Source organism: Tyto alba, unplaced genomic scaffold (genome assembly GCF_018691265.1).
Source record: "Tyto alba isolate M040663 unplaced genomic scaffold, T.alba_DEE_v4.0 Super-Scaffold_45, whole genome shotgun sequence".
Classification (NCBI taxonomy): Eukaryota; Metazoa; Chordata; class Aves; order Strigiformes; family Tytonidae; genus Tyto; species Tyto alba.
Genome location: NW_024881321.1, coordinates 41,945,549 through 41,971,361, shown reverse-complemented (window position 1 = coordinate 41,971,361; position 25,813 = coordinate 41,945,549). Strand labels below are relative to the sequence as shown.

The following is a 25,813-nucleotide window of genomic DNA, read 5'->3' as shown; positions in this document are numbered from 1 at the left end:
AGGTATTGTCCTCCAGTAAAACTGGGTCCATAGCAATGGTGCTCCAGGTTAAAAACCTGCCAGTGAGTCAACAGCATGAGCTGTCAAGCCAGAGGAACTTCCTGACAAGTGAAATTGCTGTTTGTGTTTTGGCCAGCATGTCACACCCAGTATATGTTACTTGGAAAACAGCGTGTGAGCAGGAGATCACATTGCCTGGGTATGAAGGTGCTGGTGGAAAACAAGGTAAGGAGGTCAAGAGTACAGCCAAGCAAGTGTTGCTTCATTTATGTCTCAGAGGGGATTTTGAGTGCGAGGAATTCTACAAGGGGCCTTGCTTGCATGCCATGGGGGCTGGAGAGAGTAGTGTTAATCAGGTGGAGATAAAAGGCTAGCAGCACATTGGATCATGTAAGTGTCCCTTTCTAGGCTACTTGAAGTGAATGGCATTGGGCCAGCATTTCACCTCCTGCATAGGTCACTTCATGGAACTACAACAGGCATGTTCCATGGGCTCCTCCTACTCCATGTAGCTTCTGTTTTCAAGAGAAAAAGGAAAGAAAGATAAAGGTAAGATGTAAGTTGAGCAGAACTATGCTCACTGTCTACCCAGACCATAACAGGCAAATGTGGGTCGGAAAGGATCTCTGGAGATCATCTCTTCCAAACCCTGCCCAACACAGGGCCAGAATCAGTTAAATGAAGGCACTCACTTGAGAAGGTTGCTGTGTACAACTGAGTTTCACGGACCTCCAAGGATGGTGATTCCTCAGCAGCCCTGGACTCCTGCTCCAGCCCTGGCCCACTCTGGCTGTAAAGAGCCTCTTTTCTTATATCCAGAGAGAGTTTGCTAAAACTTGTGACCACTGCCTGTCAACCTTGCAGCTCCAAGAATATTCCGTCTTTTCTATAGCCAGCCACCCACTAGGTAATTGAAGAACATAGTCTATACAGCATATAAAAGGGTTAGGAGGAGGTAAGTTTATATACTATGTGCTCCCCAGCAGGTTGGTCCCTAGCCAGTGCTGATGCCTGGGATTGTTCTGCACCAGGTGCACTTCTTGTTGAGCTTCATGAGGTTTCCACTGGCCCAACCCTCAGGTTTTTCAATGCTACTCTACCATCAAGCATAGCCTTCTCCTGCCCAGCACACAATTTAATGTCATCCACAAAATGGCTGAAGGTACACTCTGGCTCATCATCCAAGATCAGTGATGAACATATTGAATGATACTGACCCCTTCTATTGACCTCGGGACACGCCGTTTGCTACACTGTGCCACCGGGACATCGAGCCATTGCTTATTACCTTTAAGTCCAGCAGTTCAGCCAACTTCTAATCCATCTTCCCATTCCTTCACCCAGCCTGCATTTCTTCAGCTTTTAAATGAGAGTCCTGTGGGCAACCACATCAAAAGACATTTTAGAGGCAAGATAAACAATACCCGCTGCTGTCCCCTTGTCTCCAGAGCTACTGTTCCTGCACAGAAGGTGCCCAGGCTGACCAGGTGACACAGGATGGTGTAGGCTTTGGCCTGCGTGAGGCCTTAGACCTTGACATTACTGTTGCTAAAACTTTTCTGTGACTGTGACTCAACACAGGTTGAAGGTTACGCCGAGCTGGATAGCTAGCTTGCTGTTACCTTCTAGAGGACAGAAGGCAGCACAGTCATGCAACCCTCCTGTTAGGTCAAACCACAAACTATATAACCCTCCTGTGATATCAAGAATGCAAGAGCTGGGGAGCTAGTTCAGTGTTACGGTCTAGGGGACAAATAAACCACAATTCCATATATGGAATTGACTTCAACCACAACTGTATAATCCCCATGAGCAAAAAACCCACAGCTGTACAAATGTATATAGAAGTGATGATTATCAGATCTCTCTGTACATAAGAGTGATGATTACCAGATCTCTCCTCAAAGAGCATAAAAATCAGGTACAAAGACCTCAAAATTGTCAGGTGCTTCAGCGACACTTTCTGTGCAGAAGCTTCCACCTTACCATCTGTCCTGGCACCTCCCCTCTTGCTTGCTGTAAGGATTGTATGGAACCCCATACTCTTGCATTGCTGCTAACTGTTTTACAAATCTTTCTAAACTTCCCTGCCTTCACTCATAATAAATGTTAGTGTTAAACCTTAATCTTTGTCTATCTTTATGTGTGTATCTGTAACTGGGACTGGCACAAGGGGAGGGCAAGATGTGGGTGAGCTTTCTTGGTAGAGCTCACCACAGACTCCCGTTGTCACCCATACGCGACGCAGTTACGGTAACCCCGCTGTGTGTTTCCATGTATGATCAGCTGGCAAGCCGGGTGCTTTTAAGGCACTGTCCTATGGCACCAGGCATGAATAGCCTGCGGTGCAGCCATGCTGACTGATCCCAATGGCCACCTGGTACTGCTTGAGACTGAAAATGGAGTCCCAGGACATGTGTCGTGCAATTCTTGCTGCTCAAGGGATGCAGGAGAGGCTGCCTGCCTTGCTGCTCCCTAGACCCTCACTCACTAGTGTTAGCCTTTTTCTCCATCATCAAGGAGGTCTCCATAATTTTCTGATGATCAGCAGCAGTCTTGTACTCACATCACCCTCTGGACACAAGCATTTGTGGGGAAAACTTATGCAGTGTATGAAGACTTGTGCAGCGCATTAATACATGTACCATAACAACAGAATCACAAAAATTCTTCTTGGAAGTAAGATTGAGATGAATGGATTTCTGAACTGTGGCACACGCTCTTCACGTATTCACCACCAGAGTGAACTAGTGTGACTGTCCCTTAAGAAGCCCACTGAGCCCATTTATGTACATCCTTATCTATACCAACACTCTTCTCCCCAAAACCAACCTTGAGTGTCAAGGCTGCAAAGTCACGGTCAAAAGTTCAGTAGCACTAAAGCTGGAGTGGTCTTAACAGGCGTGCATTTACAGAGAGAGATTCTAGGGCTTTATTCATCCTGACAAGTGATGGGGCCCAACAGGAGCCAATCTACAGAGCCAAGGGCACTGAGAAATCTACATCCGCACTTGAGAGGTTTCCCTTCAGGAGGGCACATCAGGTGCTCATGTTCAATGGAAGACCCCAGTTCTTGTGCCCCAGGAGCAAGGCATTTGAACCACAGAATCAAAGGAGCGGCCAGTCTTGACCTTCATTTCACAGGCATGCTCCTGTCCCACACTAAAGCTTCTATCAAGACACTCACTGGACAGTCCATGATTTCATAGCCTCACAGCCAGCATTAACACCAGTCACCCTGGCCTCTAGGGAAATGTGCCTGCTAGTCCCAGCTCCCTAACTTATTCCCCCTCACATCTAGGCATCATGCCTGGTTCTCCTCCTTTCTTTATGGCCAGGCAGCATTTCCATGCTTTGTTTTGTCCTTCAGGTCATGTTTATATGACACTGCCCAGAGCAGGACTGAGAAAACCCCCATCTTCTCTATTCCCGTAGTGTTTTCCAGTCAGTAATTACTTTCCCAGAATTCCTGTGAAGTGAATGAACATGTATTAACCCTCTTTTATAAGTGGAGATCTGGTATACAGAAAGCCTAAGGAAAAAATACTGATCCATTTTGGAGTGTCAGCTGAGGTACCTAAAATCTGATTTAATATCCTATTCAGACTACAGCCTTGACTGACTTCAGTTGCAGCTGTGGACAAAGAGGGCTCGTGCAAGTCATATCCCAAGGCTCGTGGTTAGAGAATGAGGAACCTGTAACCAGTGACATCACTTGTGAGAAGTCAGGGTTAGATGACATAACTAGCATCATCCAAAACTTTTGTAGCAACCTCTGGCAGACTGTAAGATTATCTTTTTTCTTCATGCAGTTCTCCCCTCTCTCAGTACCCACCTTCTACCTTCTGCAAGAGATAACAAAGCAGAACCACAGGCATCTTACTCTTCTTCAAGACGCTGCTGAAGCCAGGACACCCCATCTCTCCAGTACAACAAATGAGACATGAATTCTGTGAAAAAATAGCATGTGACAATGTAACGAGAATAACTCCTACGCTAAGAAGTGTGGGTGAGAGGGCAGGGGGGAAGCCCCTAATTTTGTCATTTCCCAGCCTCTTGTACCAGCTGTTGCAAACTCAACACTTCCTGAATGTAAATTTCTAAACATAGGCAAAAAAAAAAAAAAAAAAAAAAAAATATCCTTCACAGGCTCTTTGTGCAAGTCTCCTTGTACAGTCAATCAGTCAATCCCTTGCTTTTCCTCCATCTCCCACCCTATTGGATTTCAGCCCTACTACTCTTCCCCTGCAAGCTTCCCTGAAATGTTCAGTGTCGCCTATATCCCAGATTCTCCTCAAATTATCCTCACCATTAGGCTCATCAGGCAAGTCTAGCACCTGAGGCTGCGGCAGGCTGTTGCAGTGAGGAGCAGCGATTGATAGAGCCCTCTTCAACATTTGCAGGTTGGAACAGGTCATACTCTCTATGAAGAATTTAGCCACAAAATCTAGAGCTTTTCCCAGTTTGTGTGGCCTGAATTTTTCAAAGATTTGTCATTTCCCCAGGAGTTTTATCATACAAACAGCAAAAGGCACATTTCAAACCACAGAGTGACTTCACCTTCTCCCTGAGTTTTAAGTCCTTCATCCATTGCAAGAGATCAGCGTAGCACACCAAGATTTTTTTCCCCATCAAGCGCACAACCTAAGTAATTTTCCTAAGCGGTATTCCCAGAAATAGCATAACCATTTCAGCTCTTAGAAACAGTCAGCAAAATTATAAATAATCAGAGCCAGAGGTTTATAAAGAAAGCATTTAGGAAACCTAATTGCAGCTGGCACTAACAGCTCTGTATCCAGTAAAAGAAACTACCTCAGCCAAATGCCCTAAACCACTTGTAAGCTCCTCCAAGTTGAAGATGAGGTGCTCTAGGATCCAGTCACACTTGCAGAACTCACCTCAAGTAACACTGGTGTTAAAGAAAAACTCAAGTAACCCCATGAAACCCCAGGTTCCCTGACTCTCACCCATGCCTGCCCTCTCAGGTAGGGCAAAGACTACACTAAATGTTCCTATGCCTTTAGCTTAAGTAAAGTGCCTAACAGACTCAATATATTTCAGAATAATACATTACAAAGAAAGCTCTCAACTACATGTTAAAGTTTCAGATGGCTAATTAAAGTATCGCTCACAGTCAGGAGCGTTAGGCTGCACTGACTGCAAACATATACACCTCTGATCTTTGCGCATCTGGGCGAAATTAAAATAACGCATCAAATTAAGCTCCTGACAGTATTCAGTGTAAACTGCATTAGCCGTAAGCACTGGCAGCCTACATGCTAAGTTCACTCTGCATGATTGAATCCAGAGGTTACAATTGTCTTTTAAAGGTATGTGCTGATAATAAAGCCATTACTATTTTATTCCTGCAGTATCTCCTACAGGAACTTTTCACTTCATTTAAACATGTTACCAATATCTTCAGTACTCCCAGCCTTAGAGGAAAAGTTTTGTTCACAGGGTGCAATCATCAATAAAGCTTATTTGGTGTGTTGTCCCCCCAGCAATGGCTTCTTCACATCTGATGATGGCAGTTCCCCTCTGCAGAAAGTGCTCATTATTCTCCCCTTCAGGGATGGGGAAGAAGAGGTGGATTGAAGCCTTGTGATTAATTTTCAGGAGGCGATGTGTGTTTGAGCCAGATCGGCAAACCTTGCCATGGCAGCTGTCCCGAGCAATGACACCACACAGACATCTGTGTGCACTGTGCCACGCTGATACTTGAGTCAGTCTGGCCAGTTAGTCTGTCAGTCTGGCCAGTAAGAGATCGGATATCAGAATTTGAAGCAGGAGTCTAGTTTCAGCATGCTGCCCAACCTCTACTTTGTATTAGGAAGTGAGAGGGGCCAGGGACCCCAAAAAACTTTAAATGAAGAAATTACTCCATGATACTCTTTACCTTCCCCTCTTGTTTCCTACCAAATCACGTCTGTTTGTGTCAGACACCCAACTCAAACATGGACAGAGGGAAGCACTGTAAGCTTTCTGCTAAAGAAACAAAGTCAGGGAATTAACTCTGCAATCCTGGCTCCTTACAGAATTTGACATTTCTTCCATTACCTCCAAATATGATTAACGTGCACTGAAGAAGATAATGAGGCAGGAGATGGCAACAGCTCCCCAGCTAGAGCCCATCTCTGGGCAGACAAGACTGGGCTGGATGTACATGGCCATGTGAGATTGGCCTCACCTGCCTCTGCTGATCCTTCTCCCCCCGTTGGATCACCCAGCACTCACCCAGCAGCCCTGCTCCGCTGTCCTCGCAGCCACAGCTCACGGATCTGAGAGAAGAGATGGGACCCCAAGGATCAGTTGGGACATGAAGTCCAGGCTTCTGCTGCTTTAACAGACAGCGGCATAGCAGCCTAGTATTATTTTGCTTCCTTTATACACACCGAAATGACTTCAGAGCCTCAAGGTTGGAAACCGCTTCCCAGTTTCTAGCCTCAGCTGGCTCCTGGCCAACTCAGACTGGTTTGTGTTTGTGACAGCATCATCTTCTGGCTCCCCTCCTTCTCTGGATGTGAGCTTCTCCCGCTCCTTCACTTCTCTCAGTACAGGTTCAGACAGCAGATACATCCCTTCTCCTTTCTCGGGTTAAACAAGATCTGCTCGCTGCCTGGGCGGTGGGCTCTTAGTTTCTCTCAAGCGCCAGCAGCCCCTCTCTGCATCTTTTATAGGTCCCCCCAGTCACAACTGATGAGAACTGGAAATGGGGTCAAGGTGAGGCCTCTCCACAGTCTTAGTCACCATATTCATATTGGCCATTATTGGAAATATTTAGCTGGATGCATGCAGAATCAGGTGGTAGCTTTCTCACAGCCATGTTATGTTGCTGGTTTATAGTTCTTCATTAAAGCCTTCACATTGTCCTTCTGGTCTACCTACAGTCCAAGTACATACTTTCCAAAGCAAAGTGTTTAAACCTTGAAACAGTTGCAACTAGAAGCTGCAGAAAAGAGGCCCCAAAATAATGGAAGTAGGAAAACTGCCAGTACTACTTCAGAACGGGAGAGGAGTGCACAAAGCAAATCTATCATGCTGTGTTTTAAGCCCCAAATCCATCAGTAAGCAGACTACAATAAAAAAAGTATCACTATCTAATGAAATGCTTTTTCTCTGACTGGCAAGCAATCATACGATAGACCCTTACATGGAGATAGCAGTAACGCACGTTAAGTTGTTTACCATCAGCATGGCATTTTCAATAACCTATTAAATCAACCCTAAGCCCACAAAACAATTACAATTTACTGCAGTACCTTGCTCTCATACAGGCATGTATTTAAACAGTGTGCTGAGATCAAAACCTGATTAAAAAAACTGTTAACACTGGTTGGCTTCCAGAAAAGTGAAATTATGTTTATACTGTTTAGTCGTCAAGAAGAACAAAGCAACACACTGCCACTGCTTAGAAAACAAGGAAATAACACCTTAGCTCCATTATTGCTATGCAGTCCTGTAATTACAAGTCCCTCTGAGAACCTATCCTGATGACACAAGAGAACAGCAAGTGCATGCGTGCATGCAACAGACACACCAATGGGAAACTACGCTACACATTACACTTGACCTTAGCCAAAAGGCTGAGAACCCAGTTCCTGAAAGCAGCCAAATAAAATGGAACGAAAGGTGTGGAACTGTGAAAAGGGGTGCGGAAGCCCATTTCTCGTGTTGCTTGTTTTCTCATGCTGCAACTCTGTCCCTAATCCCCTTCCTCTCACATATTTCTAAATCCATAATTTTAATCACAAATACATACCCTGATGGGTTTTACAGCAAGGAGTGGGACTGAAAAGATAATGAAAGGAAAACAGATGCTGGCAGATGAAAAAAGCTTGTGAAGCAGGCAGAGGCATACAAATAAAGGTCTGCTCTAGAGTCCTGTTCCCTCCAGAGTGCGTGCGGAGTGTGCTGGGTTTGCGCGGTGGGGTTTTTGGTAGTGGGGGAGGGGGCTACAGTGATGGCTCCTGTGAGAAGCTCCTGGAAGCCCCCCTGTCTCCAAGCTGGAACAAAGCTCTGGCCAGGGCCGAGCCAGTTAGCGATGGTGGCTGCACCTCTGTGAGAACGTATTCAAGAAGGGGAAACTGGGAGGAGGAGTCGGGATTTGAGAGGAAGAGTTGCAAGGAGGACGCCTATGTGAACACCGAGGTCAGTGCAAGGAAGGAGAATTTGGGGGAGGTGCACTGGAGCAGAGACCTCCAGTATCCTGTGGTGAGATGGCAGGGCTGCCCCTCCGCCTCCCATGGAGGTCTGTGGGGGAGCAGAAGCTGACCTGAAGCCTGTGGAGGAGCCCACCCCAGAGCAGGCGTCTGCGCTTAGAGGAAGCCGGGACTCTGAGGGGAGAAGCGGCCCCCGCTGTTGTAGTTCGGCACTGGGAGGGCGGCAACATGCGGGGGGACCCACGCCGGGGCAGCACAGGAATGGCTGCGGCCCGTGGGGAGGACTTACTGAGGAGAAGGTTCGTGGAGGACTGTCTGCAGTGAGAGGGGAGCCATGTCGAGCAGGGTAAGAACATGCAGTGTTCACCCCAGCTCCTGAGGAAGAAGGAGTGGCGAGCTGACTGTAACCCCCATCCCCTGCCCCCTGCACTGCTGCAGGAGGAGGTAGAGAGACGGGGACCAGAGCTGAGCCCAGGAAGAAGGGAGGGGTGGGGGGAGGTGTTTTTGGATGTGGTGGGACTTCTCACTGTCCCACTTTGTCTGTTAAGTGTTGTCTTTGCTAGTGTTTAAATTAAAGTGATGTTCTTTTATCTTTTCCTAATGAGTCTGTCTTTTGTCCATGACTGTAATGGGTGAGCCATCCCTCCCTGTCCTTACCTCAATTCCGAAGCCCTTTTACTTAACTTTCTCCTTCTTAGCACTGGGAGGGAAGGGTTGAGTGAATGGCTGTGTGGTGCTCAGTTGCCCTCTGGGCTCAAACCGTGACACCAAGTCTTCTTGCTTGCTGCCTTTTCACAAGTCCAAAGAACAGTCAGAAACCAAGGAAACTGAGTAAGTGCAAAGAGTCAACTCTTACTCTACAAAATGCCTGAAGTAGAATGAAAGTAAGATAGGTGGATCCAAAATGAAGCTTTGCAGTATGGCAGATTTAAAATTTTACTTGCTGTAAAACCTTTCTGGAAGACATTCAAAGTGTAAGAACAAATATGTCAAAGAACAGCAATAATTTTTCCATAAGTGGATTCCTGACCCACACATGAAACATCGAAGAAGTACCTCATGCAATCTTGATGTTTCAGAGTCACCACAAGTCATTCATGATTGATAATGACTCCCTGAATTTTCTCTTTGTGTTCTTCAAAATTATGGAGAGCATTCTGTATTTCCTACAGACTCTTCCGCCCTTCTGACAAGAGAAGAGTAACAGGTCATACTGTGGTGTATCATCCAAAGACCTCGCAGGACATGGGAAAGAAAACTGAATAAAACAGAAAGGCTGTGGACGGGAAGAAAAAAAAGATTTATAAGACTAAATGTTCCTACTTCTTAAATCACAGTAGGTGCATAACACGTGTAGCTGTTGAAAGAGCTAGTTATTCCATGAGAGCTTTTTCTTCTCTTTCTATGCTTCCAGCATAGCTATACATTTTTCCTACATGAGATCCATTTACTTAGGCACGATCTGAGAGCCTTGGCTAGCTTCTCAGCATTAAATCGCTTTCCAACGTGTGTACAGATGCCTTATGGCCCACATTTACTCTCCTATTTGCAGATTTGCTTTTGTCCCACAGACTGCTCAGAAATGCCTTGTACAAATCCAAGGCAGTCAACATAATTCTGGCAGTTAGGGTGGGTACTGCATTTCCAGGTGTGCAACCTTCAGGATTGTTTATTCATTACTTCCTTTCCACTCTTTCTTTTTTCCTTTCCGTGACTTCAAACAGACACCCGCCAGCAGATGCCTCACGCTTTGAGCCTGCCATGTGCATGCCGTCCGGCTGGCAGCTGCTCCTCTGGCATGCACATACACCATATGGGGGAGCACGCTTGCTCCTCCAACACCTCCCGTAAAGCTTCAGCAACTTTCCTCCAAGCGTCTCCACGGGGCTTTAAAGCAACTGCCCACAGCTTTTTTCAGCGCTGTTCTCCCAGACATTGCCTTGCCTGGGTTTACCGGTCTGGAATTTCTACCAGCGTGGTTCCTTTTTATGACTCAAAGCAAACCCAAATCTTTTTTTCCCCTTTCACTCCTGACTGGATTAAAAGGGAACAATAATGATTTTACAGTAGCTAGCCCTGAAACAGCACCAGTTCGGTGCTTACACCAGCCTGCTGCCACCAGCTCCATTGCTGAAGGGCTAATGCTGCTCGCTTTATAAGGGAAACATCTCCTACTGCATAGCAAAACAGGCTGCAGGCCTTTCAAGGCTCCTCTGGTGGTGACAAGACGAGGCACCTCAGGCTACCACCACACGCAGGAAAGCAAGACGACAGCTCAGCTGCACACAATTGCATTAAAGGCACAAAAATGAAATTTATAGGAGGTAGCCCCAAAGTCAGCTGCATCCATCAGCGCCAGCTGAACTCCCTCCTCCTCCTCCAGGAGGGAGGCACTCTGTGCTCGCCAGCCTGAGCACTGCAGGCTTTGCTGCTAATAGGATCATTTCCTTCTAAAACCTTCCCCACTGCAGCAGCCCAGGAACATGCAAAGCTAACTTAGCCTGAAAGGGAATTTTCCACCACCCACAGCCTCTTTCTACCTTGCATAAATCTTCTCAAGCACAGGCCACAAAGAAACAGCACCAGCCTCTTGCAGATAACGTGTAACAAGCAATTAGTCATGCTAAATTTTCAGGGCCCAACTCCTGTGTCAAGCTTCCTTTACACCCTCACATTTAAAATAAGCACACATTGAATTTACACCTCCTTCCAGGTCCCTTCACATTGCCTTAATAATAGGATGTGGGATTAGTGTAAATCACAATAAGGCCATTAAGCAGAAAGGCCATTCACCCTCTCTCTGTCGATTAAGGGATATCAGATACAGGCAGATACACTGACAAGACATCCTTTTTCATCTGAGAACATAAGCTTAAGCAATCCCTATATAATCACTCTTTTCTCATCAAACTTTCTGGAGCACAGATAAGATCAAAGGTGGCTTTCCCAGCCAACAAAGTTATTAACACCTCAGGGGAAAACTAATGTTTACACAAAAGCCAGAGCTCTCTGACAGCTTCCTTGAGCTGAGGGCAGAGACAAGCAGTAGCAGCAGGGGACTGTTACCCTCAGTACAAACAGGGCAGCATCTAAGCACAAACAGGAAAACAACATGCTTATGTGTGAAAAATATGTATTTTCAGGCCACTTTTGAATTGCTAGTTCTTTTAAGGAATAGTTCCCAAAATAAAAAATTGCACATATATTTTAACTACAGAAAACCACCTTCATGGCATGTGATCAGAAAGCACATCAGTGATAATGCACCGTGTGCTGAAGTTAAAAGAAAAAGCGATAGGCATTGCCCTTAAAGTTGGTTCACAAGACAGTGAATTCTGGATCCATTTTCACCACAAGGAGTTAAAAAAACAACCCCAAGATCTCAAAGAAACCCCAATCAGCTGGTCTCTAGAAGTCTCCTTAATTTTATAAGGAACATGAAGATAATAGACCTATGGAATACATTTTAATTCATTATTTTTGTCTTTGTTAGCAGAGATCAGAGCCCATACTCAGAGCACCAGGGAAGGGCGACCATGGGAAACAAGGTGTTTTCTATATGTATCTTCCTTAAAGCTAACGTGCAGCACAGACTCTATGACGTACAAAGAATGTTTCCTCTCCTATTTGAAAGATTACTGCAGCTCATTACCCATAAAAGCTTGACTTTCCTCTGTAAAATGTGGTTAAAATGGGCCAGAGGATTGAAAAGCTGATGAGGAGAGACAACAAAGAGACAGAGATGCACAAAGTAAGGATGTGAGTTTGTTTTCTGAAGCTGTAACGACAATATGAAAAGAAAAGTAATGACCTGGGCCAGCAGTTCCCAAAATATGACATAAATATCACCTGCAGTTTGAAAGCAGTACGCAAATGACATCCAAACTGCCAAATGACATTCATGCATGCCACTGGGACTAAATTTGTAAAAGCCTTGTATAGAGTACAATTAAGCTAAAACAAAACACAAGCATTTAATTCATCACAACTGGCAGGGCAAGAGCCTCCTCCCCAACACAGTATGCCCTGGCCACCCCACCGCACTGCAGCAACACAAGGAGAACCCCACCGTACCTCACCAAGGGCTTTCATGTTATCCAAGTTTCTGCAAGAGTCATGCCAAAATCGCATCATCTTTACTTCAGCCATGTGAGGAATAAAAACACGCTTCTAGAAAGAAAATATAACTCAGGAGGGTACCACTGAAAGCAGAAATTTTGTGTTTGAATTGAAGAAATGGCAACAAGTGTTCCAGTTCCAGCCTGAAAAGAGTGGGAGCATGGAGCTGGGAGAGAAGTAGACACCTCTGCCTCTGTCAGTCCATAGCTCTTGTCCACATTTGCTGTCAGATGCCCAAGAGAACTCAATGCAGAGAAAACTATTAGAAAAAAATATTATTAATATTTACATAGCGCTTTCCACCTGGCAATTTTTAAGCAATCAATACATTAACTAATTTACTAATAAAAATAAAAACATACATTGGCATTTTGTGTGATCAGTAGCTAATGCTTTCAGAGGAAAACAGTTCTACTTTATCTTTATTAGAATTAAACTTTAAGGCCTGAATCCACTATACATTATTCACACTGTTACATTTTAAATCGGCAGAGGTAATCAATCAGCTCATTAGCTCCAAAATGCATTTAATAGTACATTTTGCTAAGTTCCCATATTAAGAAAACCACAGAAAAACCTGGAGCTGTTAACATCTTTTTATCATTGGTTAAGAACTAACAAGTTAGGGCACTGTAATTGTTGCTTTAAAAAAAAAAAAAACAAAAAAACAACTGAAAAATCCCACCTTTCAGCTTTGCCACCTCAGACTACTCTCTTGCTAACGATGCCCAGTTAATGATTCTCCCTTATTTCAGTTAGTCTGTTGAGATCTCTCTGAAACCACTTCCATCTACAATAGGGCTTCCTTTTTGTGGGTGGCAGTACATGTCAGCTTGGCACAGCTTTCCTTTTCCCCAAGTGCAAGATGCTTCCCTGTGTTGATACGGGAAGCTATTAAAAACATACTGTGGCTGGATTTAAGAGCAGATTCCATAGCACTGGCCATCACCAGCTTTTCTAGCCAGCAACATTATGCTGTTCTGAAAATTAATCTTTTGGGACTAAGATTTAAAAAATACACTTCACATGCTCACTGTGACAGAGGAATTCCTGTATTGCAGATACATGGTCTCTTTTCTCTCCCATGGCCTGCAGCACACTGATTTTTATTGCTGGTGAACTCAAACAGGAGACTGCTCTTTACGAGATACAATGCAAGTAGCAGCAAATATGATGGCTGCACCCACTCAGTTATTTGTTCTTTTAATGTATAAAATGAGTACACAAATTTAAAGTGACATTCACACTCCTGGCATATTGCCAACTCGCCCCAATGGTAACACAAATGCTGGGCATTTTTGAGTCTGGACATCATGGCAGTGAATCACTAGAAAAATCCGGGATTTACTCTGTCTCCCTTAGCAGCGGGGTGATGAATTTTCAGAGGGGGGTAAATTTCCTGTTCTTTGAGCAAGGCTGGGTAGAAGAAAAAGGTAGAGCGTTAATCCAAGTAACTCTAGCAGCTCTTTTGTATGACATCTCACTTCTGTGGCTTCTTTATTAATCTTAACTGTTAGAAGACAAAACAAGTTAAACTGTGTGATATTTAGAGAGCTTCTTGTGACTTCTATATATGCTCCCACAAATACAATTAATATTTTATTTTAAATTAATTTTCCTTAAAGTTTCCCTAGCAGTTTCATATTTCTTCTATGCTCCATTTGCATCTGGTGTTCACAGATAACATATATAACCAGGAGTTAAACAGTATTTTGAAAATCAAAAGTAGAATTTTGAGGCTCAGTAGACCAGTAGAAAGTCTAGTAAACACCTGACAAAAATACAAAGATAACTGGACTCTGGAACCAGTCCCTTTATTAACACCCCTAAAGTTTCTGTCTAATTAGGTTCACTTTGTGACAAACAAAAATGGGATTAGGTCAGCATTACTGTTGTTATAGCAGCCTAGATGATTTTACTTTTCAAGCATTTAATCAGTTTTTAGTCCTGTACTGGCCTCTCATTTTCAAAGCCCATAAGAGACTAGATGCCTTTCTCATGAACATGAATCATGAAGTTCACCCACACGCCAGAGTTAACCTACAGTGAACTTGCCATCTTTATAAATACTTCACAACACTTTAAAAATGGCATTCTGTATGGGAGAGGGAGGGGAAGATCACAGCCCGTTCGTCCTCCCTCTGTTTTCCTGGAGGGAAGAGGTGAGAAGTGGAATTCTGTATTTCAGATAACAGCGACTTCATTCCTAACAGATTGCAATGTCACATATTGAAAACTTGGTCAGTAAACAACAACTATAAGCCCCTACTTGTTCATGTGACAAACATTTCACTGAAAAATGGAGCAACATCAAAAAGCTAGAAAACAAATGGTCATTCTCAGCTCTTTCAGTGTTGCAGCTGGTATTCAAGCAGGTTTAGATTAACCCATGAGACACTTCTTCAGAGCTTATCCTAGGTGTCAGTTAAGCAAGAAATCTGGCTCCCGATAACCAAAGAGTTTAAAATCGCCTTCAAAACGCGTGTAGAGGCGTCTTATGTCTCTCTTGCTAATTCCCGAAAAATACCGCTCTACTTTTGTTCTGTTGTACACTGTTATGCCTGGTGGAATAGTGGGGTATGACACCAGATGGTCTATGCCGGCTGCTTTCAAGATATACGGAGCATCATCCTCCAGGGTTTCATGGTGTCCGATCACACTATATGTGATTTCACAGGGGGCGCAGAGTTCCACATACGTTACCCAGTGAATTATGTGATCACCAAACTGAACATCCAACCACCGGTGATTAGGGTCGCCCAGATAGCGGACAAAATCCTCAAACTGCAGCCCTTTGGTCTCTGTGCGATTCTTTCTATATTTACGAATGATGCCAGGCGCAATTTCATGCCGGTACCAAGGTTCAAACCGAGGATTGTGCACAAACTTGTCTTTAAATGCAGAAATAAGTCTTTCAAATGGGTCTCTAACAATAAAAAATTTGAAGTATAAATTCAGTCTAAACAGAGGAAGGAAAAAAATAAGAAATTCAATAATTAAGGAAAGTGTTTAGCAAAGTGTTTAAAGTGTGTTTAGCAAAGACTTACAAAATGTACATAAACTCTGACCACAGACACAGCAATGTGAATTGTACACTACTTGAACAGTCTATCAATATTATAATCAATAGGATTAGAGATACAATTTGTCTTTTTACTAACTTTTTCTATACAGTACAAAGTAGAAATAGTTCATCCTAGTTTTCATATTTTATTTGAGCTGGAAGAGCTTAGCTTATCTCAATTCATATAAAAACGAGACAAAAGATGCTAAAAAGATGCTAAAAACTCTGAGCCAAAGATATTTTTAATGTCATGTGATTAAGCTCAAGAAGTAAAATACACAAAGACATGGAAAAAGTGTCTTGTTGCAGCTAAATGCATAGAGGGCTGCATTTTTCACTGGCAGGTAGATAAACGAATCACTGCTTCGGTAAAAAAAAAATTCTGGTATTTTATTTGATGTTTTGTTATGCTTTCCTTAACGGCTGAGAACATTATTTTAATGAGACCACAGTTTTCAACAGAATTTCAGATTTTATTGTGATACTGCAATATGTAATATTCTGTAGTTAGAGATTATCTGTAGGAGGAATAAATCGAAAGCAAAAGTTTATTTCAGCAAATAGCTGAGAAAGGAGATTTATAGCCCAATTCTCACTGAAATAAGTGGATGGACTCTTTCTACCCTCAACAGGCACTTGGATCAGTCTTCAGGTTCTCCTGACTTACTCCTAATAAGGCAGGGCTAGAGGTCAGCAAACCAGATCGACAGATCTAGTGGTGAACTAGATGAACAGCTAGTTCAGCTGGATGGACAATACTCTAAGGCTAAGAAGCACTAACAGTCTAAACCTATCCAGTTCAAGCCCAATAAGTAAACCTGTCTGCAATGACAATCTTACACATAGGCAGTAAGATTTACTGTATCAGGCATCAGGGTGGACCTTCCAACTAAACCTTCCCTTCTGAAGGTCAAATACATAACAACTACGTATACGCTGAATTTCAGAAATCCTATATCCCAAGAAAGTTGGTTGGCTCACCTAACTATATCACCAGTTACACTGGTGCTTTCCAAAGCCAGTGGGGAGGTAGTCACAGAAACATCTGTGATGGTAAGAGAATAGTGCCATAGGCTGTGGAACAGAAACCCCGTTGTCTTCAATTCTAGATGTAGACTTCACCTGTACTCTTGATTGCCCATAATACCACTGACTCCAAACCCCTGGGAAGCCGCTTCTTACCGTTTTTTAATTTCAGAGTCACTGAAGGAGGACAAGCGTGGAAGGCCATTCTTCTCGTGATCATGTACAATATTTTCTGGGATCTCTTCTATGGAAGAAAATGCCCCTAGACAAATCAAAGAGAGAGAGCAAGTGAATCTTTCAAGGGGAAAAAAGTGAGTACAAGCAAGCACGTGTGCCTTTGGCTGACAGCTTTTTGGTTTATCTTTCTCTTTTCTGTATTTTTAGCATTTACAGTTACTATGTTTGAAACTGTTAAATGATGAGAGATTCTGACTGCAAAGCTGAAAACTGTTAAAATTCTTTAGGATATGTGACATCAAGGTCCAAGACCAAAAGGCCTCAAAACTCCCAGAAAGGCACATTACGCAAATTTAATCAGCAATTATGTCTAAGCCTCTAACTCCTCACCTCAGCGTCCCCATTCTCTTTCCCTCTACCCACACATACAAATGGAATAAGACTTCTGAGGATTAACTCCAAAGAAGGAAGCAGCTTTTTGGCTGACTTTCTACTACTAACAAAAAATAAATGCTGTGGGCTGCTTTTGGAACTGCTTCAACATAAAAGCACTTTGATGTCAGGATCCATGAAGTTCTTTTAACAACTTTGCTGTGCTGAAACAAAAATTCCAAACGTACAATACTACACAGGTTAAAAAGTACTAAAATTAACAATAAAAGAATCTCCAGGTATTCATTCTGCAAGCACATAAGTTGGCAAGAAAAACAATGTTACTAAATTCTGGTGCATTTATTTTAAGATCCTGATCCTGGAAGTTTTTATGACCTTGAGAAATATCTCATGTGGGCCCTTTTGGCTTTAGGAGTAGGCCTTCACACAATAGCATAATTTCAGAGTACCAACCTGGAACAAGAAAAGTGGGATACAAAACAAGCTCTTTAGGTGAAAGCCTCTAAAGCCTTCTCTGTTCCAGAACTGCAGTGAATAATCCATATCACTCAGCTTCTCAGTTTTCCTTTTTTTTTTTTTTTTTTTTTTCCTTTTGTGGTGGGGTATTTTATTAATTTCAGTTTTCTAATTATATATTTTGGTACTCTGGGTGAATTACACATGGACAAGAGATGTCAGATTAGACATGCTCAGAAACTGAAACCTTGCATTCATCCAGTGCAGAGATTCAGTACAAGCAGTAGCAGAGTTAGCTTCCCCACGGTGCCACAGTTGCATTTCTCCATCCTGAACCTCCAAATACCACTTAGGCATTTGGACATAAAGTACTCCTCTCAAGTATCAGCCCTGCCTGCTAAAACTACCTGAAGAGGAGAATATGCTAGGTCAAATGCAGCAGTAGTCTTCATCAGCAGATACTTGTACCCTGGCAGCTCAAGGCAGCAGAGACCAGTGTTTATGGGGAAACAATTTTCTATCGTGATCCAACACACCAGATCTAGGAAGCTCAAGGTGAAAGGTTTCCTGTGGGTAAGACATGAGTTACCCTCTGCTCAGCACAGCCAATACATCCCTGTCTGTCCTGAGCTATCCTTTGCATGTTATCTTTGCTAATTTCTGGTAAGAACAGGTAGTCCTAACGCACTCATACAGTTTCATATTTAGTACATTCTTGGAGTGTGGCTTTCACAGGCATTTAAGACACATGCCCATATCTAGGTGCGTGTGTATCTTTGCTGAATTTTCAGCTCCCATCCACATAGCAAAGTTGAAGCTAATATTAAAGTTTTTAAAGACATACTCCTTGCTACAAAAGCTTTGCTGAGGGACACGGTTCCTTTGCCAATTTGTGACTGTTTCCTCCTGGCTGGGCAAACTAGTTCATACAAGGTGAAGAAAACAAAAACATAAGTGCAGAGCTGGCTGTTTGCAGGGTGCTTCTAAGAAGAAAGCTGGGTTTACAGTGTTCAGGTTTTGTCCACATCTTGGTAAGCTATGTCACCTGCAAAAACACAGAAGGACGTCAACTGACCTGACTATATGTAGCAAATTCACAGCCCTGGTGCACAGACAGGCAAGAGGGTCTTCATGTTAAACAAGGGTGTGTAATGTTAAATACGATCACCGTAAGTTTATGTGAGCAGGTAGTGGTACAGTAGAAAACCTTGAAGAAATTAATTCTTTTTATTGGCATACCAGGCTACTAGAAGAGGACGGTAGGCTACATATAGACAGGCAGTGTTCACCTTGTAGATCTTTCTTCAAACACACTAGCCCGCTTACTCCTTCTTTTACAGTCTTTTGTAACATACGTTTGTTGACAAAACTTGCCTTAAGCACCTGAGAATCTTCTTAACTTCTATGATGGCTCACTGATAGCATGTACACAAGATTTCAGCAGTACAGACCAACAGCAACTGCCAAGGTATGACCAGCTTTCTTCATGGTTAAAAAACCCTACTTAAAGGTCAGTGGCCTCAAGTCAGAAATGTTATATTAATGTTTCTTAGGGAATTGTGATACATTGTAATTTACTTGTTTCAAATTCTATAAATTAGTGACATCCCCTCAAAGACAACAAATCTATCTACCACATGGATATGGGTACTCTTTCATGACTCAAATCACTTCCAAGCCAAGCAATAACAATATGTATTTTCACAGAAAGAACAAGTGTATTTTCTTTAAAAGATGTTTTGAAAGGACTAGAAGCAACTGTGAAGAATGAAAGGCTGAAATAAAGTATCACTGTACAAAAAAGCAGAAAGAATCCATTTTTGTGTTGTCCTACTTGGACCAATTCTGTTCTTTCCTCCTCCTCAAAGAAACCCACACACCCACAGCAGAGTAGATACCATTTAAAACGATCAAGACTTTTTTCCACTGAGTGTTGCCCACTTTTGGCGTCTGACAAAACAGGATCTTGTGCTTGTCACACACAAATATTCGGTCCAAGACGAATTTGGAAACTGCAGTGTGAGAGAGATTTCTCAATGCAGTGTCTCTGCAGACATTCCTGAGAAGCTCAAGTCTTTCCATATGAACCAGGGGTTGGCGGATCAGATTTCCAGAAAAAGCTTTTCCAGTTGGCTTTATGAAATGCAGAGGGGAAAGAAAAAACAAAAGTGCAAGAATTTAGTTTTCAGATCAAATTCTAAAGAATAAAAATCCCCAAACTGTGCATCCTAATGACTCCCAGATTCATGATTAAAACACTGCTATGTATCAACTAAAGGAGTAGCACACAGTTTCCTTCCTGGGCTGCTGCTGTGCATGTTGGTTCAACTCTTAAGTCACTACGTAGTAGTAGACAGTAGTAAGAGGTTTTCCATACAACAGTTTAAGTCTGCTGCAGAGCAGCAGGGTCTTCTCTGGGTGGATAAAACATGCCTTGACCAAACAGTGGAACTCCCACAAAGCTTCAACAGCCAATAAGAAAGCTTCTGAGGGGTTGGGACAGGAATGTCAACAAAAATTAAACTTTAGTCTCTGAGAAGATGGGGCCTAGGGATGCTGACCCATCTGGCTGGGAAAAAAGAATTTAGGATAAAAGTTCTCTGTTGTTTTTTAGCACCTGTAAGCATTCAGTGTTTCCACGTATTCAAGCTGCAACAAAATTAAGTGGACAAAAATTCACAGAGTGAGCATCAGCGCTCACAAATAAGCAAAGTAGGCAGGATTCCTCTCCCCGCAATGGATGAACTGTTTGATATGTCTCGCTCTTCCAAGACTAAGACAGGAACCACAACTACCTCTCCCTCATGATTAGTGGGGAGAGAAGAAAATGGAGTTGTCTGCTTAACAGGTGATGGGAAATTTTAAATTTCTACTGACAAATCTTCACCCTTCCACTAACTGATTTACACAGCTGGCAATTCCCAGTATCAATACAGACTAGGGGATGTACTGATTAAGAGCAGCCCTGCAGAGAAGGACTTGGGGGTACTGGTGAATGAAAAACTGGATATGTGCCAGCAATTTGTACTTGCAGTCCACTCGGAAAGCCAGTTGTATCCTGGGCTGCAGAAAAAGAAGCGTGGCCAGCAGGCTGAGGGGGGTGATTCTCCCCCTCTACTCCGCACTGGTGAGACCCCACCTGGACTGCTGTGTCCAGCTCTGGGGTCCCCAGTACAAGAAAGACATGGACCTGTTGGAGCAGCTCCAAAGGGCCACAAAAATGGTCAGAGGGCTGGAACACCTGTCCTATGCAGAAAGGCTGAGAGAGTCAGGATTGCTCAGCCTCAAGAAGATAAAGCTCCAGAGACACCTTATTGTGGCCTTTTAATACTTACAGGAGGTTCATAAGAAAGACAGAGAGAGATTTTTTTACCAAGGCCTGTAGTGACAGGACAAAGGGTAACGGTTTTAAACTGAAAGAGGGTAGGTTTAGATTAGATATAAGGAGAAAATTTTTTCCGGTGAGGGTGGTGAGACAGTGGAAGAGGTTGCCCAGAGAAGCTGTGGATGCCCCATAATTGGAAGTGCTCGAGGCCAGGTTGGACAGGGATTTGAGCAACCTGATCTAATGAAAGATGTCCCTGCCAAAAGTGTTATTCTGGCTCTGCTGAACATTTGTGTGTTCCCAGTGAAAGGAAGCAGGGGGGTTGAGCTAGGTGATCTTCAAAGGTCTCTTCCAATACAAACTGTTCTGTGATTCAATGTATTTAGGTACAGTGCCCTAGCTACACATGAAAAAGGAATGATTTTATTTTTTGTCCCTATCGTCCATAAGAAAAACAAATCTCATTCTACTTTTTCTGTTTGCTACTCTTCTCCAATATCCCCTGGTCAGAATGTAATCTGAACAGCCTGACAGATTGTTTATCTGTCAAAACAATTCTTTTTGCATGCAACCAGGATTAATATTACTGTTCTGCATTTCATGCTGTTGGGAAGTCAAGAGGGACTAGTTTTAGATCCAGAAACCTTATTATCCTCTTCCATACAATTAAAGGAAGATATTAAAACTCACTACACAGATCTGCCAGCCTTCCACTGAACAAATCGTCTCTCCCAAGTATTTTGGGGACAACTTAAATTTCAGGTTTTTTTACAGGCGAAACAAAGTGTCATGTTTATACAGAAACCTAACTTCCATGCTGCATCACCAAAATATTCTAAACATAAGACAACTCATGTAATCAATGGGAAAAAAATTTGCCTTAGCCCACTGTGCCACTAGTCTCAAATTTAAATTTGCATAAGGGATTTTCAGTTTCCTTGTAAATTAGCAAGTATCGCATTTGTTCTGCTTTATTGTTGAAAGCACAGAACTATGCATCTAAAGGATCAACTGGTATTGAATACTATTGTGTTCATGTTCTACTTTAGAAAAATACCAAGATGTGAAGCACAAAGAGCACAAAACATGAAAAAGAAATGGAGACTGATAAAAAGAATCAGAGAGGTGGTGCAGAAATCTAAAAGAATAGACAACACACAGGCTTGCCCTCAAGAACCACAAACCCGATGGCTATGGCAAGGCAGAATACAAGTAATCCAAAATTGGGCCATTATATTAAAAAAGCGAGCAAAAATTACTGTCCTGACTCGATAAAGGAGTACTATTTTCGCCTATAAATGGAAACACATTAAGTTGAATCATTCAGATGAAACAAGACAGCAGGTTACTGTAACAAACTAGCTTTGTGAAGCTAAAAGGAATTCTGTTGGCTCTATCTAAATAGAACAGTCTGAATAAATAATTCTTGCCTAGCAATTCCTTTTAACAACAGGAAGCCCTTACTTAATATCTCTTACTTTCTCCCACTCTTTAATACATGTAACCCTTATCTCAACAGTATGCACCTGGAATTCTTCAGGCCAATGTTTTTGCTCTGGCACATGTACCTCCTCCACTTTTGTCACAGCTGTCAGTATCAATGGCTCTTGCTTGGCACCGTAGCCTAAAGGAGGAAGAGAGATAAGAGCATTACAGAAGGTGGGGGGAGGACAACTATTTCTGCTTTATAACTAACACAGCTGAATATCACCTTCTGTATTAAGCTTACAAAACATTAGGATTTGTTTCCAAATGGGAAGGTACTAGACAAGACATGAGACAAACTATGAATATTTTAAAAGATTTATTCTGTGGGAAGTTTGGATGCAACTTCAGTTGAGTTTTAGCAAAGAAACATGTCCATTATCTTTTATTTTGATCTTTTTTAAAGCAAACTATGCAAAGAGACATAGAAATATAAATCCAAATATCACAACTGGTATACAATTAAGTATAACTATATGGACTTGACAGTAGGAGATTTTTATTTTTCAGTAAACTTCCCAAAGCATGACCAAATAAAAAACTTAGTCTATCAGGTTTCTCCCTCCCCTCATATTAGTCAATAGGCTTCTTCTGCTGTAAACTCTTAGACACTAAGGACCACCTTTTACCTCTTTGGTGGTCTAAGTAAACACCTCTAACCATCAATAAATACAAGATCCCCTCTTCCTTTATTACTGGACTGATGGTCCTCCTTAGACTACCATGAGAGAACAAACTCAGCTGATATTTTTGTTATCTTTTAATGATTTTAGGGCAGCTAATAGTTTGAGACCAAATTAAAGTATGTAATGGAAGAACTCTTTGCATCTTTTGCAATTGCTATGCCACAGGAAAACTGAGAAATAACATGAGGCTCTAACTGTACTTTACATGGTGTAGAAAGATAAAAAATAATTTGAAGCAACTTTCCCTAACAACAAAGCAAAGGGAACACTATTTCTCCCTAAACATTTATTTCCATACACATTGGACTACTTTTCCCTTCATATAGTTTCTTCTATGAATAGTCTTTCTTAGTCTGCATCCACAGTGGCTTACCGTTTTATGGTTGAGAAAAAATGTGTGTACTGCTTATGTCCTTTTCTTAACGGAGTGCTCTACTCTGCCTATACTGGATTTTAACAAAGAGCACGCATGGAAAAGCAAGTTAAAACTGAAAACAACGTAAGCATCCAAGCAATCGGATATAGTAAATATTGTTGTGCACAGACTTATTCACAGTAACCTTTTGTAAAGTCAAAGTAATCTGATTCGGTGAAAGAGCAGTTAAAGTATCTTTCATTATCACTGGGTGAAAGCATGACTGCAGATGCTACTTGAGATGATGGACAGAAACTTGTTCCTTCTCATAAAGAAGTTCCTATTGCTCATGCACTCAAGACATCAGTAAAAAGCTTAAACAAAAGAACACTGACTCACTGAGAATCTGCTGGTTTTGTTCTATCTGTTAAGTAGACATATCCAAAGAAGGAAAATTTTTGACAAGCCATATTTTACTAATCTAGAAGAGTTCCTCCAAGATTGGCTATCCTGTTCGGACTTCCTCCAAAATTTTGTTGGTATATTCAAATTACTTTCTCTCATTAGTCCCAGTACAAGCACTGGTATCTCCAAGACATACACACACTTAACCACATTCATGCCTTCGCAGGACTGGAGCTTAAGAAATTACATAATTTTCTGCTTGAAGAACTAATCAAAGGGGAAGGAATATTCAGCGTAAATTAAAAAAAAAAAAAAAAGAAAGAAAACGAAAGAAAAATTAGCAAGCCAATAAAAAAGGCAAGTAAATGCAAAGGTGGTACTCTAGTAATTTTTTTAAAAACTACATTTTAATGCTCCTGACAAATTCTGATGGAAAGAACCACTCAAAGAATACTTGAGCTGAGAAACAAGAGTTGCCACAGAATGAAATACCTGAAAACGTAACTACCTAACATAAGACCAGCTTATTTGCAGATGTACTAGAGGTCAGAAACAGACGGGACCAAGAAAAGCTAAGTTAGCCTACAGTTCTCATCTGTAAGACTTGCTGAATAAATCTCCACGCAGAGGCATGCTATTTAAAAAGGTACGCCTAATATATTTATCCACTATCAAGTCACTGAAACAAATGGCACTAGTGATGTCAACAATTCAGAAGTTACACATTTTTTGCCTATCTTAGGAAGATGAAGAAATACAGATCTCTTAGGACTGTAATTCATGCTGTCACCTTCACCCTAAACTCTCTGTAGGATGGCTTTGTAACAGTAGCTCCTCAGCAGACACAAAACTGTAACATGCTGTGTGGTCATCAAATGGCTTGAATTCCTCATCAGCTTAGTACCATCTGGGCCACTTAAGCTAACTAAAAGCCTATAAACAGTTTGTCAGTCAAACAGCAGAGGATAAAACTGAATGCAAGAAGCAGGGCAGAAGTGACTAGTCTGAGTGCACTGAAAATGAAACAAAACTTTCCACAAGTTTTACATAATACTGCAGCCACAGGACAAGCACTCACAAAAGGACAGAAACTAGCATCATGTAAAATGAGCTCTAATTCCTTGTGAATCTCCTTTGTCTTTAAACAAGTAATTGTGCTCTGTTTTCCACATGACTTCCACTCCTAGTAGATCAAGATACTGAAACCGCGTGTATTTGAAACAGTAGACCTTTCAAGACAGTACTGCCAAATATGATCTGCTCTGTCCATAACCACCAAAAAAAAGACATGATGTTAGTTTTGCAGACTTCTACCTGAAGAAAAGCGGAGTCTGAATATCAGCACTGCCACTTCAGAAAATACACTTGTTCTGTTCTCAATCCTACTGAAGAAGCGTTAACATGACAAGAACTACTTTGCACAGAAGGAGCATTTGTATGAAGCACTATTCAGTTTTCTGCTTCACAAACATTAAAGTTGCACTTACCATCTGGGTCTTTAAAAGTCAGTGTGATAAACTTGCTAGCAACCATGAACATGAATATCACCCAAAAGCATGCAGCTAGCAGCAGCCACTGGTGGTGCATGTTGTCAGACTTGAGCCATATAAAGTCGTTGCTTCCTATTTGAAAGAGGAAAGATTGACACATTAATTATTTTTGTTCCAGTTTAGAAAAATACTTTCCATAACCAAAATGACAAAACTAGTATGTATGTCTGTCACAAAACATAGCAGTAGATTTCTCTTCTTACTTTTTGCCCTTTTGGCTGGGTTTTTAACCAATGTTAAGGCTGAGGCAATGTAACTGCCAGCTGCTATCAAAGGGAGGCTTCACTCCTTCTTCACCCCTACACACACATTCCCAGTCCCCTCCTTGTGCTGGCAATAGCACTGTCTGTCTGACTGCTCAGGGAGACAGATCATCAAAATCCCTGATTTTTTAAAAGTGTAGTTTGCTTTTCAACTTAACTTTGCAAGACAGCTCATTACAGGAAAGAAAGGAGAACAGAGAAACCTCCCCTCTCAGTGGTAGCTAGTCAGCAGATCAACAGAGCTCTGACATTAACAGTACTCTTAGTTATCCCAAGTCAGCTCATGATATGTAACACAGACTCCTCCCCTGTCCAGCCTACATGAATTACAGGCTGGAACCTACCAA

The 25,813-nt window shown here is 42.2% G+C and overlaps 1 protein-coding gene across 1 annotated transcript in view; it reads right to left on the bottom strand.

The window, feature by feature from the left end:
- CHST10 (carbohydrate sulfotransferase 10) overlaps positions 1-25,813 on the bottom strand; it is a 38,674-nt gene that overhangs the window by 8,623 nt on the left and 4,238 nt on the right. Inside the window, exons 3-9 of the mRNA XM_042805914.1 lie at positions 25,141-25,275; positions 22,249-22,346; positions 19,296-19,530; positions 16,528-16,633; positions 12,237-15,240; positions 3,836-3,950; positions 1,289-1,375 (exon numbers count right to left, since the gene is read on the bottom strand). Of these exons, the coding sequence (XP_042661848.1) occupies positions 14,703-15,240; positions 16,528-16,633; positions 19,296-19,530; positions 22,249-22,346; positions 25,141-25,240 (1,077 nt within the window). The 5' untranslated portion in view covers positions 25,241-25,275 and the 3' untranslated portion in view covers positions 1,289-1,375; positions 3,836-3,950; positions 12,237-14,702. The remainder of the gene's footprint in view (positions 1-1,288; positions 1,376-3,835; positions 3,951-12,236; positions 15,241-16,527; positions 16,634-19,295; positions 19,531-22,248; positions 22,347-25,140; positions 25,276-25,813) is intronic.